This window comes from Babylonia areolata, chromosome 27, assembly GCF_041734735.1.
Source record: "Babylonia areolata isolate BAREFJ2019XMU chromosome 27, ASM4173473v1, whole genome shotgun sequence".
NCBI classification, from domain to species: domain Eukaryota; kingdom Metazoa; phylum Mollusca; class Gastropoda; order Neogastropoda; family Buccinidae; genus Babylonia; species Babylonia areolata.
The window spans coordinates 30,807,225-30,825,275 of NC_134902.1; the positions used below are offsets into that span (position 1 = coordinate 30,807,225).

Here is an 18,051-nt window from a genome sequence, read left to right on the forward strand (position 1 = left end):
ACAAATGTCACAACATAACGGCAGTTAACCAAAACAACGATGATAACAACAACAAAGCAATAATATCTGTAGGTTTCATCATAGGAACACACGTGTTGGACTGTGTAAGGAGGGACTCAGTAATTTCAAATAAATGCAACTGGTTCAACATAATTTACTGATGTTCTCATGTGTTTTTGTACATTCATGCTTTAGCCCCAAGCTTCAGCCCTCATCAGGACTAACTTGGGAACGCTATATATTTTTGAAACAAAATTTCACCACTTGATCACACCATTTCTCTTATGTATACTTGCACGAGTGAGTGAGTGTGTACAAAGAGCTAATGTCAGGTCTGGCTCTTTCCCACACCGCGGCTGGACAGCAGGTTGTCGCTAGGCAACATAAGCGAAGGGTCTCCCGTGGCCTCGCGGAGAGCGCTGGCTGTACAGCAAGTGTAAGTGGTTCGGTCGCTGGCTGGTCACTCAGTCAGTCAGAGGGGGGCCATCCGTGCTTCAGTGTCATGATGTGCTGTATCACTCTGTGTTGTGGACCTGTGCCTGTGCTGGCTGTGTGCTCTCCCCTTGCACGCCGTTCACTGTGTTGTTGTCGTGTTTGTTACAGAGATGTTGTTTTGTTTTTTGTTTTTACAGCCGCTTGTTACCAAGGCCACGCATTTTCTGCTGATTTGGTTTCAGCCTTTTACCATGATGACAGCCTTTTGTTTGTATTACAGCCTTTTTAAAAAAAAATTCTGAGGTCATGCATTTCCTGGATTTCAGAATTCAGCCTTTTGTTCTGATTACAGCCTTTCTATTTCAAGAGCCTTTTGTTCTGATTACAGCCTTTCTATTTCAAAAGTCTTGTTCTGATTACAGCCTTTCTATTTCAAAAGCCTTTTGTTCTGATTACAGCCTTTCTATTTCAAAAGCCATTCATTTCCTGGGGTTCTGATTACTGCCCTTTATCATGAAGGCCACACTTTTCCTTTTACTGTTTTAGTCTGATTACAACCTTTATCCTGATTACAGCTTTATACTTAGGCCACACATTTCATTCTGTTCTGATTACAGCCTTTTATTTTTAACACTACACATTTCCTGGTGCTTTGATTACAACTCTTTATTCTGATTACAGCCTTTTATAACAAAGGCCACCGATTTCTTGATGCTTTGATTGCAACCCTTTATTCTGATTACAACTCTTTATTCTGATTACAGCCTTTTGTTACAAAGGCCACCGATTTCTTGATGCTTTGATTACAACCCTTTATTCTGATTACAACTCTTTATTCTGATTACAGCCTTTTGTTACAAAGGCCACCGATTTCTTGATGCTTTGATTACAACCCTTTATTCTGATTACAGCTCTTTATTCTGATTACAGCCTTTTGTTACAAAGGCCACTCATTTCTTGATGTTTTGATTACAGCCCTTTATTTAGTCCTTTATTCTGATTACAGCCCTTTATCCAACCCTTTATTCTGATTACAGTCCTTTGCCTGATTACAGCCTTTTATTACAAAGGCCACTCATTTTATGGTGCTCTGAGTACAACCTTTTATTACAAAGGCCATGTACGTCCTGGGGTACTGATCACAGCTTTTTGTTACCGAGGTCATGAATTTTATGCTCTTCTGACCACAACCTTTTTTTTTTTGTTTTGTTTTCCTTAAAGCCACACATTCCTTGCTGCTCTGATTTCTGCCTTTTATTGTGATTACAGCCTTTTATTACAAAAGTCATGCTTTTCCCTCAGTTCTTATTACAGTCTCTTGTTACAGAGGCCAAGCATTTCCCTCTGTTCTGATTACAGTCTTTTGTTACCAAGGCCGAGCATTTCCCTCTGTTCTGATTACACTTACAGTCTCTTGTTACCAAGGCCGAGCATTTCCCTCTGTTTTGATTACAGTCTCTTGTTACCAAGGCCAAGCATTTCTCTCTGTTGTGATTACAGTCTCTTGTTACCGAGGCCAAGCATTTCCCTCTGTTCTGATTACAGTCTCTTGTTACCAAGGCCGAGCATTTCCCTCTGTTTTGATTACAGTCTCTTGTTACCAAGGCCAAGCATTTCTCTCTGTTGTGATTACAGTCTCTTGTTACCAAGGTCGAGCATTTCCCTCTGTTCTGATTACAGTCTCTTGTTACCAAGGCCAAGCATTTCTGGTGTTCTGATTACAGTCTCTTGTTACCAAGGCCAAGCATTTCCTTCTGTTCTTTTGTTACCAAGGCCAAGCATTTCCCTCTGTTCTGATTACAGTTTCTTGTTACCAAGGCCGAGCATTTCCCTCTGTTCTGATTACAGTCTCCTGTTACCGAGGTCAAGCATTTCCCTCTGTTCTGACTGCAGCCTTTTATTTCTGAGGCCACGCATTTCTGTTGCTCTGATTACTTTTTTTTCTGATTAATTTCAGCCTTTTTTTTTCTTTTTTTATTATTCTCATTAAAGCCTTTTATTTCTGAGGTCACACATTTCTGTTGCTCTGATTACAACCTTTTTTATCTGATTAATTTCAGCCGTTTTTTTTATTATTCTCATTAAAGCCTTTTATTTCTGAGTCCACACATTTCTGTTTCTCTGATTACAACCTTTTTTTTTCCGATTAATTTCAGCCTTTTTAAAAAAAAATTATTATGCTCATTAAAGCCTTTTATTTCTAAGGCCAAAGATTTCCTGGTGTTTCTGCTCTATTGCGTTTTACATTTATTTGCTTATTTATCATCATTGTTGTCTTTTCTTTCTTTTTTTTAATTTTTTTTTTTTTTTAAATTATTTTCATTACTACTACCTTTTTTTATACTATAATTATTATTTATTTATTTATTTATTTATGTAAGCTTATCTATAATTTATTCACCTTTTTTTTTCTTTTCTTTTTTTTTTCTCAAGGCCTGACTAAGTGCGTTGGGTTACGCTGCTGGTCAGGCATCTGCTCGGCAGATGTGGTGTAGCGTATATGGATTTGTCCGAACGCAGTGACGCCTTCTTGAGCTACTGAAACTGAAACTGAAACTGTCGTAGCATTTAAGAGAGGTCCGCTGAGAAATGTAACTAGCCAACAGAACAGCGATTAACAGCTGTGATTGAGGTTATATCTTAACCCTTTCACCGCCAGCGTGGTAGAGGACCCATGTCACTGAAAGGTGACCATTGATTGGTCTGTTATCCATGAACCTACTGCTCTGAATGTTCTGTGGTCAGATAGGCCACATTTTCTATACATTACGGGGGGGAATTCCCAGCTATTCTTAGCCACTGTCTTTTCTGTGTTTATATCACAAGGGAATTTTGTACTCTAAATTGACTGGCGGTGAAAGGGTTAAACCAGGTTAGAACTGGCATGGTGGAATGATGTTTTTTTTTTGGGGGGTTTCCATGTGGTTCATTGTTTTGGATTGTGTTGCTTCTGTCTTTCAAGAGTGTTTAAAGTCTCTGCATGTTTTTATTGTTGGATATGAAATGTTTCTGACTTTACTGGGGGGTTTTCCCAGGTTTTGTTTGTTTGTTTGTTTGTTTTGATGAAGTTTTGGCTTTATTCTTTTGTAATGGATATGAAATGTTTCTTAACTCTACTGAGTTTTCCCTGATTTTTTCTTTCTTTCTTTGTTTTGATAAGTTTTGGCTTCATTCTTTTTGTGCATGTGTTTGCTTTTCATTTGTTGCACAGACATCAAGTGTGTGTCTGTGTGGAGTGAGGGGTGGGGGTAGTGCAAGGGTGATGGCGATATATGTCTGTGGTGTAGGAGTGTTTTGAGTGTTTGTTGTTGTGGTAGTGTTTGTTGAGCAAATGGTGATCTATGTTTTTGGTGTAGGAGTGTTTTGAGTGTTTGTTGTTGTGGTAGTGTTTGTTGAGCAAACATGCTTTGTTGAAACAGGGTCGAGCTGTTCATTCACAATGTGCGCCTTTCAGTCCGTGATGTTTTCATTTATTTCTCACCCCGTGATGTGTCATTGTGATCTTCGGTTGGTACTTTGAACAGTGTCTAACCCCCCCCCCCCTTCTTCTCCCCCTCCTCCTTCTCCCACCTCCTTCCCCTCCCTTCTAAACTCCCCCCCCCTCCCCTGTCTCCTCATCCCTTACCTTTCATTCCTTTCAAAAAATATTTTGTTCCATGCACTCTTGTCTCGTTTTGTTTTGGGGTGGTTTTTTTGTTTGTTTGTTTGTTTTTTTATCTTTCATTTTGCTTTATTTTGACATTGTGATAAAGAAGTACAAAGTAAATGAGTGTGAGTGAAAGTGTGGAGTTGACAGATATTAACAGCAGTTTAACCCCCTTGACTGACGGGCGCAATAGCCGAGTGGTTAAAGCGTTGGACTTTCAATCTGAGGGTCCCGGGTTCGAATCTTGGTGACGGCGCCTGGTGGGTAAAGGGTGGAGATTTTTCCGATCTCCCAGGTCAACATATGTGCAGACCTGCTAGTGCCTGAATCCCCTTCGTGTGTATACGCAAGCAAAAGATCAAATACGCACGTTAAAGATCCTGTAATCCATGTCAGCGTTTGGTGGGTTATGGAAACAAGTACATACCCAGCATGCACACCCCTGAAAGCGGAGTATGGCTGCCTACATGGCGGGGTAAAAACGGTCATACACGTAAAAGCTCACTCGTGTACATACGAATGAACGTGGGAGTTGCAGCCCACGAACAAAGAAGAAGAAGAACCCCCTTGACTGCCATGCCTGTAGAAGCCACAGTCATGTTGGTGTCACTGATGACATCATCAAATGAAGGGAAATAACTCTTGAAGGCTGAAAGTTCATCCATTTGATCTGGAGAGTGGTAAACCTCCAGACCAATTTCTCAAGTTTTTTGGCTGAGTGTACTGGATACTGATATATGATTTCTTCTTTCTACGGTTTTTTGTTTGTTGTTGTTTTTTGGGTTTATTTTTTGTTTTTTATTTTTTTGTTTTTTTTGGGTTTTTTTGGTTTTTTGGTAAGAGGAAGTGTCTGGGTCTGTTCCAATGTACCTTTTATTTACCTGTGTGCTAGCTGAATCGGTAGCGTAAGCAGCACTGACTTGAAGTTGTGTACCTTGTGAATGGAGAGAGTTACCACTCTTTACTTTTTTGGGGGGTGGGTTGGGGGAGGGGGGGTTGTTGTTATTATTTGTTTGTTGTTGTTTCTTTGGGAGGAGGGGGATGTCAGTTAATGGATTAACCCCTTGACTGCTAAACCCACTGAACTGACATCAGTGTGGCGTGATTTTTGAACAGCAGTAAACTACTTTTTGTGTGGTACGACTGATTTTCTTCTAGATAGAAGTGATGTATTATCATGAGGAAGAAGTTGAAAGTAGCAATGATGACCAATATACTGTAAGGGTTGTTAGAGAGTTATGATGTACAGTGACAGTTTGTTTGAGAGTTGTCATGCACAGCAAGGGTTAGAGAGTGGTAGTGTAGTAAGTGTTGTTAAAAAGATTTTTAGTGTACAGTTAGGGTTGTTAGAGAGCTGTAAATAGAAGAAGGATTGTTGGAAGAGAGTTGGGATGTACCGCAAGGGTTGTTTGAGATCTTTAACCCTTTTAGCCCTGAGTTCCTGAGCAATTTTAACCCTTCTGCCTGAGCTTCTGAGCCAAAATTTGCAAATAATTGGTATTTAATGTGTCACGGCAGATACAAAAAAGAGTGCCCTGACCACCGGTGGTAGAGAAAAATGACATAATGCCTAGCCACCGGTTGAGCGGTGCATAAACACTTGTGTCATGTTTTGCTATTGGTTGACTTATATTGAAATCGATCTTTTTCATCCAAAGCACATGCACAAAACACAGTGAAAAGGCGCAGCCATGTTGGTGCTACGTTCGCTGACATCAGAATATTAGGGTTTTTCTGATTGGCTCTTCAATATAAGTCAACCAATAGCAAAACACGACACAAGTGTTTATGCACTGCTCAACCGGTGGCTAGGCATTATGTCATTTTTCTCTACCACCAGTAAAGTGGTGGTCAGGGCTCTAAGGGTTAATGCACATGAAGGGTTGTTAGAGAGTTTACACAAACAGTAAGGGTTGAGATTTATAATGTACAGTAAGGTTTTTCAGAGAGTTGTAGCATACATAGAGGGTTGTCAGCGAGTTGTAACATGTGGTCAGGGTTGTTAGAAAGTTATAACATACGGTCAGGGTTGTTAGAGAGCTGTAACATGCAGTCAGGGTTGTTAGAGAGCTGTAACATGCAGTCAGGGTTGTTAGAAAGTTATAACATACGGTCAGGGTTGTTAGAGAGCTGTAACATGCAGTCAGGGTTGCTAGAGAGCTGTAACATGCAGTCAGGGTTGTTAGAGAGCTGTAACATGTAGTCAGGGTTGTTAGAGAGCTGTAACATGCAGTCAGGGTTGTTAGAGAGCTGTAACATGTAGTCAGGGTTGTTGGAGTTGTAACATACAGTCAGGGTTGTTAGAGAGCTGTAACATGCAGTCAGGGTTGTTAGAGAGTTGTAGCATGCAGTCAGGGTTGTTAGAGAGCTGTAACATGCAGTCAGGGATGTTAGAGCTGTTATGTGCAGTCAGGGTTGTTAGAGCTGTAACATGCAGTCAGGGTTGTTAGAGAGCTGTTGTTAGATAGCTGTAACATGCAGTCAGGGTTGTTAGAGAGCTGTAACATGCAGTAGGGGGTGTTAGAGAGCTGTAACATGCAGTCAGGGTTGTTAGAGAGCTGTAACATGTAGTCAGGGTTGTTAGAGAGCTGTAACATGCAGTCAGGGTTGTTAGAGAGCTGTAACATGCAATGGGGGTGTTAGAGAGCTGTAACATGCAGTCAGGGTTGTTAGAGCTGTAGCATACAGTCAGGGTTGTTAGAGAGCTGTAACATGCAGTCAGGGTTGTTAGAGAGTTGTAGCATGCAGTCAGGGTTGTTAGAGCTGTATTCAGTAGGGGTGTTAGAGAGCTGTAACATGCAGTCAGGGTTGTTAGAGAGCTGTTTACATGCAGTCAGGGTTGTTAGAGTTGTAACATACAGTCAGGGTCAGGGTTGTTGGAGAGCTGTAACATGCAGTCATGGTTGTTAGAGAGCTGTAACATGCAGTCAGGGTTGTTAGAGAGCTGTAACATGCAATCAGGGTTGTTAGAGTTGTAACATGCAGTCAGGGTTGTTGGAGTTGTAACATACAGTCAGGGTTGTTAGAGCTGTAACATGCAGTCAGGGTTGTTAGAGCTGTAACATGCAGTCAGGGTTGTTGGAGTTGTAACATACAGTCAGGGTTGTTAGAGTTGTAACATGCAGTCAGGGTTGTTAGAGCTGTAACATACAGTCAGGGTTGTTAGAGCTGTAACATGCAGTCAGTGTTGTTGGAGTTGTAACATGCAGTCAGGGTTGTTAGAGCTGTAACATACAGTCAGGGTCGTTATAGAGCTGTAACATGCAGTCAGGGTTGTTAGAGTTGTAACGTGCTGTCAGGGTTGTTAGAGTTGTAACGTGCTGTCAGGGTTGTTAGAGAGCTGTAACATACAGTCAGGGTTGTTAGAGTTGTAACATGCAGTCAGGATTGTTAGAGTTGTAACATGCAGTCAGGGTTGTTAGAGAGCTGTAACAGGCAGTCAGGGTTGTTAGAGCTGTAACATGCAGTCAGGGTTGTTAGAGCTGTAACATGCAGTAGGGGGTGTTGGAGAGCTGTAACATGCAGTCAGGGTTGTTGGAGAGCTGTAGCATGCAGTCAGGGTTGTTAGAGCTGTAACATGCAGTGTTAGAGCTGTAACATGCAGTCAGGGTTGTTAGAGCTGTAACATGCAGTAGGGGGTGTTGGAGAGCTGTAACATGCAGTCAGGGTTGTTGGAGAGCTGTAGCATGCAGTCAGGGTTGTTAGAGCTGTAACATGCAGTCAGGGTTGTTAGAGAACTGTAACATGCAGTCAGGGTTGTTGGAGAGCTGTAACATGCAGTCAGGGTTGTTAGAGAACTGTAACATGCAGTCAGGGTTGTTAGAGTTGTAACATGCAGTCAGGGTTGTTACAGAGCTGTAACATGCAGTCAGGGTTGTTAGAGAGCTGTAACGTGCCGTCAGAGTTGTTAGAGAGTTGTAACGTGGAGTCAGACTTGTTAGAGAGCTGTAACATGCAGTCAGGGTTGTTAGAGTTGTAACATGCAGTCAGTGTTGTTAGAGAGCTGTAACAGGCAGTCAGGGTTGTTGGAGAGCTGTAACATGCAGTCAGGGTTGTTAGAGAGCTGTAACATGCAGTCAGGGTTGTTGGAGTTGTAACATACAGTCAGGGTTGTTAGAGTTGTAACATACAGTCAGGGTTGTTAGAGCTGTAACATACAGTCAGGGTTGTTAGAGTTGTAACATGCAGTCAGTGTTGTTAGAGAGCTGTAACAGGCAGTCAGGGTTGTTGGAGAGCTGTAACATGCAGTCAGGGTTGTTAGAGAGCTGTAACATGCAGTCAGGGTTGTTGGAGTTGTAACATACAGTCAGGGTTGTTAGAGAGCTGTAACATACAGTCAGGGTTGTTAGAGAGCTGTAACATATGGTAAGGGTTGTTAGAGAGCTGTAACATGCAGTCAGGGTTGTTAGAGAACTGTAACATACAGTCAGGGTTGTTAGAGAGCTGTAACATACAGTCAGGGTTGTTGGAGAGCTGTAACATGCAGTCAGGGTTGTTAGAGTTGTAACATGCAGTCAGGGTTGTTAGAGTTGTAACATACAGTCAGGGTTGTTAGAGAGCTGTAACATACAGTCAGGGTTGTTAGAGAGCTGTAACATATGGTAAGGGTTGTTAGAGAGCTGTAACATGCAGTCAGGGTTGTTAGAGAGCTGTAACATACAGTCAGGGTTGTTAGAGAGCTGTAACATATGGTAAGGGTTGTTAGAGAGCTGTAACATGCAGTCAGGGTTGTTAGAGAACTGTAACATGCAGTCAGGGTTGTTAGAGCTGTAACATGCAGTCAGTGTTATTAGGGCTGTAACATGCAGTAGGGGGTGTTAGAAAGTTGTAACTTGCAATAAGAGTTGTTAGTTGTAATGTACAGTAAGGGCCGTGAGAGAGTTGTAATATACAGTAAGGGACGTTAGAGAGTTGTAGCGGATAGTATGGCTTGTTAGAGATTGGCAACATACAGTAAGAGTTGATAAAGAGTCGTAACTTACAGTAAGGATAGAGTGGTAATGTACAGCATGGGTTAAACATTCTCCATACCCCTTACCTCTCCTTGCTCAGTGCATGGTAGAACTAACAACTTGTATCCAGTGGACATGGTTGTGTGGGATGATGACTGTATGACATGCAGCGGAGAGCCGTGCTTTCTGACGTGGGTGCCGTGATGTGTGTGTGTGTGTGCAGTCGGCGGAAAGCCAGCCTGAGCAACAGCCCCAACTCCTCACCCCTGTCCAGTCCCAAGATGCACCACGGCAGCGTGGGGAGTGCCACTCCCTCCAACAGTCCCTCCTCCACACCGCCCAACTCCCCGGGGGTGGTGACGACCACGCCGTGGAAGTCACGCTTGCACACCATCAAGAACAGCTTCCTGGGCTCACCTCGCTTCCACCGCCGGAAGATGCAAGGTACTGGCTGCGGCCACTATCCCTACGCAGCCTTCGCCCCCGCCCCCGAGTTCATCTATGAGCCGGAGGTGCCCTCAGGTGAAGTGCGAGTCTTGTTTGTTCCGCGCACGGTCTTGCTGCCTGGGTTTGCTGCCCTCTGACCCTGCCTGCAGCCTCTTCCACCTCCACCTTCCTCCGCCCCCTCACTCTCTTTCCCTCTTTGCCTGCTGGAGGTCAGCTGTCACTCTTTTTACTCACCATCAGAAGGGTTGTTTGTGTGTGGGAACGGTGTGCGGCATGCACCTGGACCACTCTGTGGCCTGATGACACCTGCCTGCTGGGGGTGACCCCACTCTTGCAGTTTACTTGGCAGACGTGGAGTTCCTGCTTCAGTCTGAGAACAAAGCTGTGTTCCGTGCCAGCAGAGAATGGGTCTTCTCTTCGTGGCTGTCTCCATTGTGTTTTTTTTTCCTGCCTGTTGACCTGTCTGACCTTTGGCACCGTTTTGTCGAACATCTGTCCATTTTATGAGCATGTTGTCAACTGCCTGCCGCCTGATGTTCAGGGGGTGCTTTGTTGACATATTCTTCTGTGGCTGTGAATCTCATGCATAACCTTTGTTTTGTTTTGTTTAATTCTGAACTACCAATTTAGAGGTGCTCTCTCATATGAATGATCGTTCACTATTAGTGTCTATTGAATTAATGAATGTTTCTGCTCCATTTCATTTCTTTAAAGAAAAAAATGTTGACTGTGGTTGGTGGACTGTGAGCATCTTGAATGACTTGTGGAAGGACAATGTAAAACCCTGTAGTTCCCAGGTGCCAATCAGTTAGCGTTGTCCACATGGGGTTTTTTTCCCTCAGGGAGAGCCGTGGCAAAAGCAGTCAGGCGTTGGACTCCACAGTTAGTGTTGATCAGGGATCTGGGTTCAAGGCCCCATTTCAGCATGGTGTGTCCTTGATGGGGACACCAGCTTGTCCAAAACAGTCATGCAAGGCACCATCAAGGGCGGGAGAAGAAGAGGAAGACAGCGGAAGAACTGGCATGAGAACATCAAACAATGGACTGGACTCCACACACGTGAGCTGCTGCCGGCGGCTGCCGACAGAGACAGATGGAGAAGGGAGGTTGCGTCTGCGGTCCTCAGGCTTCCCCCAACGACTACTTTGTAGTTATGGGCCTGAGGTGAGGGTGAGGTTGTGTCCTTGGGAAAGGTACTTTTCTCCAGTTTCCCTCACTCCACCCAGGTGTGACTTGGTACCAAACTTAGGTCAGGAAAGGTGAAAGCAGCTGGAGAGGATTGTGCCCTGCCTTCCTGTGCCAAGCCCTGGACACGATGAATATCAGTTCACTGCCCCTGTGCCCATAAAAGGCTACAGGTGATAAGAAACTCTAGGGAGAGCTGAACAGTACAAGATCTTCGGAGAAGAAGTCCCCATCAGTCAAGTGTTTCGGCCCTTAACTCTTTACAATCTAAGGGGGCCAGGCCGCACCCAGGTCATGACTCCTGGATGTCCTTGTATTGCTGCCTTTTTTTTCCCCCTGGTCCTCAGCAGGTTTGAACCCACACCTTCAGGGTGGTTGCCACTTCAGGACTGATCCATAGACAGAACCATCTCTAACTGAACCACCATAGAACGCCCATCAACACAGCAGAACAGACCATATAAACGGAGCACAATTACCCCACTGCTACAAACCAAGGCTGTTACCAGTCAACCAATTCAGGTGTTGCCGTACAACTCCCAGAGCCAGTCAGGTAGTGAGAAACACAGAACCATTTATTCCATCAAACCAGCCAGGAAGGGAAGCAGAAGACACAACGTGAACAGAACCAGCACACAGAGGGCAGTGACCCATGCAGGAGCCAGCCAGGCAGGGCAGAACTGCAGTGAAATCTTGATGACACGCTACGACACATCTGCAAACTCACACCACAGTGCCTGAAGATCAGACGAGTTATTCAACGGCTCTGGAGGAGGAAGATTAAGGAAGGGTAAGGTGGTTCAGTTAGAGATGGTTCTGTCTATGGTGGTTCAGTTAGAGATGGTTCTGTCTATGGTGGTTCAGTTAGAGATGGTTCTGTCTATGGTGGTTCAGTTAGAGATGGTTCTGTCTATGGTGGTTCAGGAGATGATTCTGTCTATGGTGGTTCAGTTAGAGATGGTTCTGTCTATGGTGGTTCTGTTAGAGATGGTTCTGTCTATGATGGTTCTGTTAGAGATGGTTCTGTCTATGGTGGTTCTGTTAGAGATGGTTCTGTCTATGATGGTTCTGTTAGAGATGGTTCTGTCTATGGTGGTTTTTTGTCTATGATGGTTCAGTTAGAGATGGTTCTGTCTATGGTGGTTCAGTTAGAGATGGTTCTGTCTATGGTGGTTCTGTTAGAGATGGTTCTGTCTATGGTGGTTTTTTGTCTATGATGGTTCAGTTAGAGATGGTTCTGTCTATGGTGGTTTTTTGTCTATGATGGTTCAGTTAGAGATGGTTCTGTCTATGGTGGTTCAGTTAGAGATGGTTCTGTCTATGATGGTTCAGTTAGAGATGGTTCTGTCTATGGTGGTTCTGTTAGAGATGGTTCTGTCTATGGTGGTTTTTTGTCTATGATGGTTCAGTTAGAGATGGTTCTGTCTATGGTGGTTCAGTTAGAGATGGTTCTGTCTATGGTGGTTCAGTTAGAGATGGTTCTGTCTATGGTGGTTCAGTTAGAGATGGTTCTGTCTACGGTGGTTTTGTCTTCGGTGGTTCTGTTACAGATGGTTCTGTCTTCGGTGGCTCTGTTACAGATGGGTTCTGTTACAGATGGTTCTGTCTATGATGATTTTGTTACAGATGGTTCTGTCTTCGGTGGTTCTGTTACAGATGGGTTCTGTTACAGATGGTTCTGTCTATGATGATTCTGTTACAGATGGTTCTGTCTATGGTAGTTATGTTATTTCTGTCATAAGTTTACATTTGGGCCAACAGCAAAGTGAGAGCTGTATTATCAATGGTTTCTCCAGTCAGTGGGAAATCATTTACAGCTTAGTCTTTTGTGAAGGACTATGACTCTCAAACTAGGAGGCAAAATTGCACTGGCTCTTAGTGCTGCAGCCTTGTGGGCTAGTTGGCCTTTGGTTGCCATCCCAACGCCAACTGTCCTAAAACCCTCTTGGCCGAGAGAGTGGGGATGTACTTGGGCAAGACACTCTCCACTATTATCAAATTCTAGCCCAAATAGTCGGAACAGCAGTTGCCTCCTCTGTTGTTCTGATGGTCATAGTCGGACACGGCTGACTATGATATATATATATATATATATATATATATATATTTCTGTCTATTGTTCTGGTCATAAAGACAGAAAGAGACAAGCAGAGACAGACAGACAGAATGTTATGTAGTTCTGTTAGAGATGGTTCTGCCTTCGGTGGTTCTGTCAGGTTGGGGTTACATGTCAGTTGAGACACACAATGGAGAGCTTTTTTTTCTGGGTATAAGATTGGTTTTCGTGCAACTGGAAAAAAGATGGTGTATGCAAGTTTGAAGATGTGCAGTCCTGTTTGGCTGTTCCTTTACTTGCAGCTTGCTGACGAGAATGGTCAGCTGGAGATATGGATCTTTTTTTTCTCCTGTGAGTGAGTGGTGAGGGTGCAGAGGATATGGAACAGATTTGTGGTCGTCCCTCTTTACCTGTTGAAGACTGTGTTTTCACTGACCCAAACTTTTGGGACACCGTTTGATCACTTTAACCACTCTGACATATTGGGAACGATTGCTCACCTAGCATTGCTAATGCCCCCCTGCCCCCAATCCCCCTTGTTCACTTAGCATTGCTAATGTTCACCTTGATTTTTGAGCCATTTCTAACCACACCTTCCATTGTACAAGCCTTGCTCACCAAAGTTTGTGACAAATGATTGTTTGCTTGGTATGGTTGACACACAGTTTTAAGCCCAGTGTGTTTCCAGTGTTGATGATTATACTTCATGAACTTTGATAAATGGTTGAATTGTCTGATTGTGGAAAGAATGTAAGGATGTATTATATGTGCTTAACAAAATGAGGTTCTGTATATTGAATAGTTTGTTGTTGTTCTTTTATGATAATACTTAATGTACTTTGATAAGTATTTCTATGGAAAAAATATGCCAGTGTATTGCCTGTGCTTAGCAAAAAATCAGGTTCTGAACATTCAAAGGTTAAAACAGTAACATCATTCACTGCTGGGAATGGGGTTACAGGGCAGAAAATCCACATTGCACATGCACAGCATGTTTCAGTTCAGTTTCAAGGAGGTGTCAAAGATATGGACTGATCCATATGTGCTGCACCATATCAACAAAAGGAAAAAAAGGAGCAGATTCCTGACTTGGCATAAACCCAGCAGCTGAGACTTTAAGGGGTGGAAAGTTGTACAGTTTGAACCCACACCTCTGAAGAGATTGAACACATCGGACCACTCAGCCACGCCCACCCGCTCAGCAGGTGGTTGTGACTGCTGTGTCAGTTTGATACAATGTGTCTGGCTCTCAACAAGAGTGCAGGCTCTCCTCGGGTGTGTGGCCTCCTGGTGACTTAACATTGATAGTTCCCTATGGACTGATGGGACTGGGACTGGGAATGTAGGTGTGGCTGTGCATGAGGGAATGAACGAACGAACGAACGAACGAAATTTTATTTTACGAGGGTGAAGGAGTAAGCACAAAGTACTTGTTTACATCCAGCCCTCTGGGCATAAATAATAAGAAAGGGAAAAAAAGAAGAAAAAAAAAAGAAGCGAGAGTCAATTCATAACACCATCGTCAAAATTGCATAAGCATGTGCAAACATAAACATAGAACTTATGTACAATACAATATCGCGATAGATGAATAACAACGAGGACAATAGGGTAGGGGCATGGTGGAGAGTAGAAGGAAGAATGGACAAGGGGAAGAGTAAAGAAGGTAGGGGAGGCTGACAACAGACAGATATAGTGACAGTGACAGTGGAGAAACATAGAGAGAGACTGACAGGGGAGGAGAGAGGTGTATAGATATTGACAATATATACATGTTTTTTGTTTATAATTGATATGTGTCACATAATCACATGTTTTTCAGTAAATGTGCACGATATATGTTTTTAAAGTTAGGGATGCTTTTTACAGTAGTTACATTGAGGCAGGATAATAATTCATTCCATAAACAGCCCCCTGAATAAGACAGACTAGATTTAAAAAGATCGATCCTTGGAAGTGGTACCATAACTTTATGAAGATGACGATGAGTGTTGGTTACAAATTTATTCTTCAGTGAGGGGGGAGCAAATCCAGACATGATTTAGGGAGTCCGGATGAGAGGTGTGGCAGTGATACCATTGAAACAGTGCAAACGATGGGGCAGCATAATATCAAAACAATATTTAAAAAAAACACTGGATGCTTTCATTGCAGCATCAGCGTTCCTTGAAAGGAAACATCCGATCATTCACAGCTCAACTCAAGGCCTGATCAGTCTTTGTTTGGTTCATGCAAAGATCAGACATCTCTTTTTTTTCTTTTTTTTTTCTTTTTTTTTTTACCGATGTATCATCGTGTATATGGATTAGTCTGCATGCTTTGACATCTCCTTGAAACTGAAACTAAAACTGGCAACTCAGAATGTTGACAGACAAAACACAACAAGAGCCAGTCTGCCAGCAGGCCTTCTAGGGTGTTGTAAATCTTTCTTCCAAGTTGTTAGGGTTGGAGTAGTTAGGACTGAAAGATATGGGTGTTTTGTAAACTGTGTGAGTGTAGCGATTGTATGCTGTATAAAGGGTGATTTTGTCGAAAATTTTCAGGTAAGTGTTATTGATTTTAATGTGGGCTGAATGATTGATTGATGTGGATGTGTTAGTGGATGGAAGTATTGAGTAATGTGTGAGTGTGGGTGTGAGTGTGTGTGTGTGTGTGTGTGTGATAGTGGTCCTTCAGACATTTTACTTACATTTGCCACACTGTTTTCAACAGATGAAAATCATCACATGACACCAGATTCTTCCCCAGAGTGAGTATAGCACATTTGTCTGTCTGTCTCTGCCTGTCTGTCTCTGCTTGTCTCTGTCAGTTTGTCTCTGTCTCTCTTTTTCTGTCTCTTTCTCTGTCTCTTTCTCTGTCTCTGTCTTCTGTCTGTCTCTTTCTCTGTCTGCCTTCTGTCTCTTTCTATGTCTGTCTCTTTCTCTGTCTGCCTTCTGTCTGTCTCTTTCTCTGTCTGTGTCTTTCTCTGTCTGCCTTCTGTCTGTCTCTTTCTCTGTCTGCCTTCTGTCTGTCTCTTTCTCTGTCTGCCTTCTGTCTGTCTCTTTCTCTGTCTGTCTCTTTCTCTCTCTGCCTTCTACCTTTCTCTTTCTCTGTCTGTCTCTTTCTCTCTCTGCCTTCTGTCTGTCTCTTTCTCTGTCTGTCTCTTTCTCTGTTTGCCTTCTGTCTGTCTCTTTCTCTGACTCTTTTTCTGTCTCTTACTCTATCTGTGTGTTTCTTTATCTGTCTCTTTATCTGTCTGTTTCTCTGTCTGTCTGTCTGTCTGTCTGTCTCTCTGTCCTTCACCCTCGTAACCACAGTGCCTTTTCCTCAGCCAATTTCTCTGCCTCTCACACATGTGCTGTTCAGCACCAACTTTTTGCCATGTGTACACGTGACACATACACATCGACAAACAACTGTAACTCAGGGTGCAGTATTTCTGTCCAACAAACACAGTGACTCAGAAAGCATTGATTTTACATGGGTATGTTCACATCCTTTCACATGTATATGTATTGAAGGGCAGAGGCGCGCGCGCACACACACACACACACACACACACACACACACACACACACATGCATGTATGTACATGTGCACTTAAAAACAGGAACATGCGCACAAATATACTCATGGTAAACAAATGACATGGGACATAGACATACATGTGTGGATGTGTGGTTAATGCATCAGTAGTCCTGTGAATTGTCTGTTTATACTGTGTATGTTGTTATTTTGTACTCTGTGTGTGTGTGTGTGTGTGTGTGTGTGTGTGTGTGTGTAGTTATTTTGTACTGTGTGTTATTTTGTACAGTGTGTGTTATTTTTTACTGTATGTTATTTTTTACAGGGTGCGTTGTTGTTTTGTACTTTGTGTTATTTTGTACAGTGTGCATTGTTAGTTTGAACAGCGTGTGTTGTTACAGTTTTGTACAGTGTGTATTATGTTGTACAGTGTGCTGTAATTCTGTTACCGTGTGTGTTGTTATTTTGTATGGTGTGACGGCACTGTGTGATGCATTGTGCTGTGATGTGCAGGATGGCCAAGCGGTCGTGGTTCGGGGGTCTGATGGGCATGGAACAGGAGCATCACTTCGTCATGATGCGGGACAAAACCTTCAGCCAGGTCAAGGCCGACCTGGTGCATGCATTCCTTTCTGTGAGTCCACAACACAGCACAGCACAGCACAACAACACAACAGCACAGCCCAACACAGCACAGCACAACGCACCACAGCCCAGCACAGCACAACACACCACAGCACAACACAGCAAAACAGCACTGCAAAACACAGCACAGCAAAACACAGCCCAGCCCAACACAGCACTGCACAGCACAGCACAACCTAACACAGCACAGCACACAACACAACACACATGGTAAACTGAGGCACAACACAACACAGCACAGCACAACACAACGCACACGATAAACAGAGGCATGCGTTGCAGACCTCTGACTTCAGCCACAATGAACACAGCCCAACACAACACAACACAACACAGCATAGCACAACACAACACAACACAGCACAGCACAACACAACACAGCATAGCATAGCACAACACAACACAGCATAGCACAACCAACCCAACACAACCCAACCCAACACAACACAGGCCAGCAAAACACATATGACAAACAGGCGTGCATTGCAGACCCCTGACCTCAGCCACAATGAACACAGCACAGCACAGCACAACCCAACCCAACACACAGCACAGCACAGCACAGCACAGCACAGCACAACATAGGCAAGCACAGCACAGCACAACATAGGCCAGCACAGCACAGCACAACACACGTGACAAACTGAGGTGTGCATTGCAGACCCCTGACCTCAGCCACAGTGTGGTGTCCACGTCCACCTTCAGGGCAGAGTACCGCAGGGGAGGCAGCTCCTCCATGTTCTCCCGCAACGTCCGCTTCCAGGTGGACATCTCGGCCGCCCCTGGCGAGAGAGACCCCTCCTCCGCCTCCACCTTCTGTCTCACCTTCACCCTCGTCTCAGGTAAAGGGGGAGGAGGGATAGATGTTGTTTCAGGTAAAAGTGGGGGGTGTGGGGGGGTTTGGCAGATGTGTTGAGTAATGGGGAGGGGTAGATGTGTCAGGTGATGGGGAGGGGTAGGTGTTGTGTCAGGTAATGGGGTAGGGGTAGATGTTGTGTCAGGTGATGGGGAGTGGTAGATATTGTGTCAGGTAATAGGGAGGGGTAGATATTGTGTCAGGTAATGGGGTAGGAGTAGATGTTGTGTCAGGTGATGGGGAGCGGTAGATATTGTGTCAGGTAATGGGGAGGGGTAAATGTTGTGTCAGGTAATGGGGTAGGAGTAGATATTGTGTCAGGTAA

The 18,051-nt window shown here is 43.8% G+C and overlaps 1 protein-coding gene across 4 annotated transcripts in view; it reads left to right on the forward strand.

Annotated features, from left to right (window-relative positions):
• LOC143301405 (serine/threonine-protein kinase BRSK2-like) overlaps positions 1-18,051 on the forward strand; it is a 97,583-nt gene that overhangs the window by 69,617 nt on the left and 9,915 nt on the right. For 2 of the 4 annotated variants that reach the window (XM_076615656.1, XM_076615657.1), the window contains exons 14-18: positions 365-436; positions 9,257-9,555; positions 15,434-15,470; positions 16,739-16,859; positions 17,532-17,712. In XM_076615656.1, the coding sequence (XP_076471771.1) occupies positions 365-436; positions 9,257-9,555; positions 15,434-15,470; positions 16,739-16,859; positions 17,532-17,712 (710 nt within the window). The remainder of the gene's footprint in view (positions 1-364; positions 437-9,256; positions 9,556-15,433; positions 15,471-16,738; positions 16,860-17,531; positions 17,713-18,051) is intronic. The other 2 variants (XM_076615659.1, XM_076615658.1) reach the window with 2 other exon arrangements.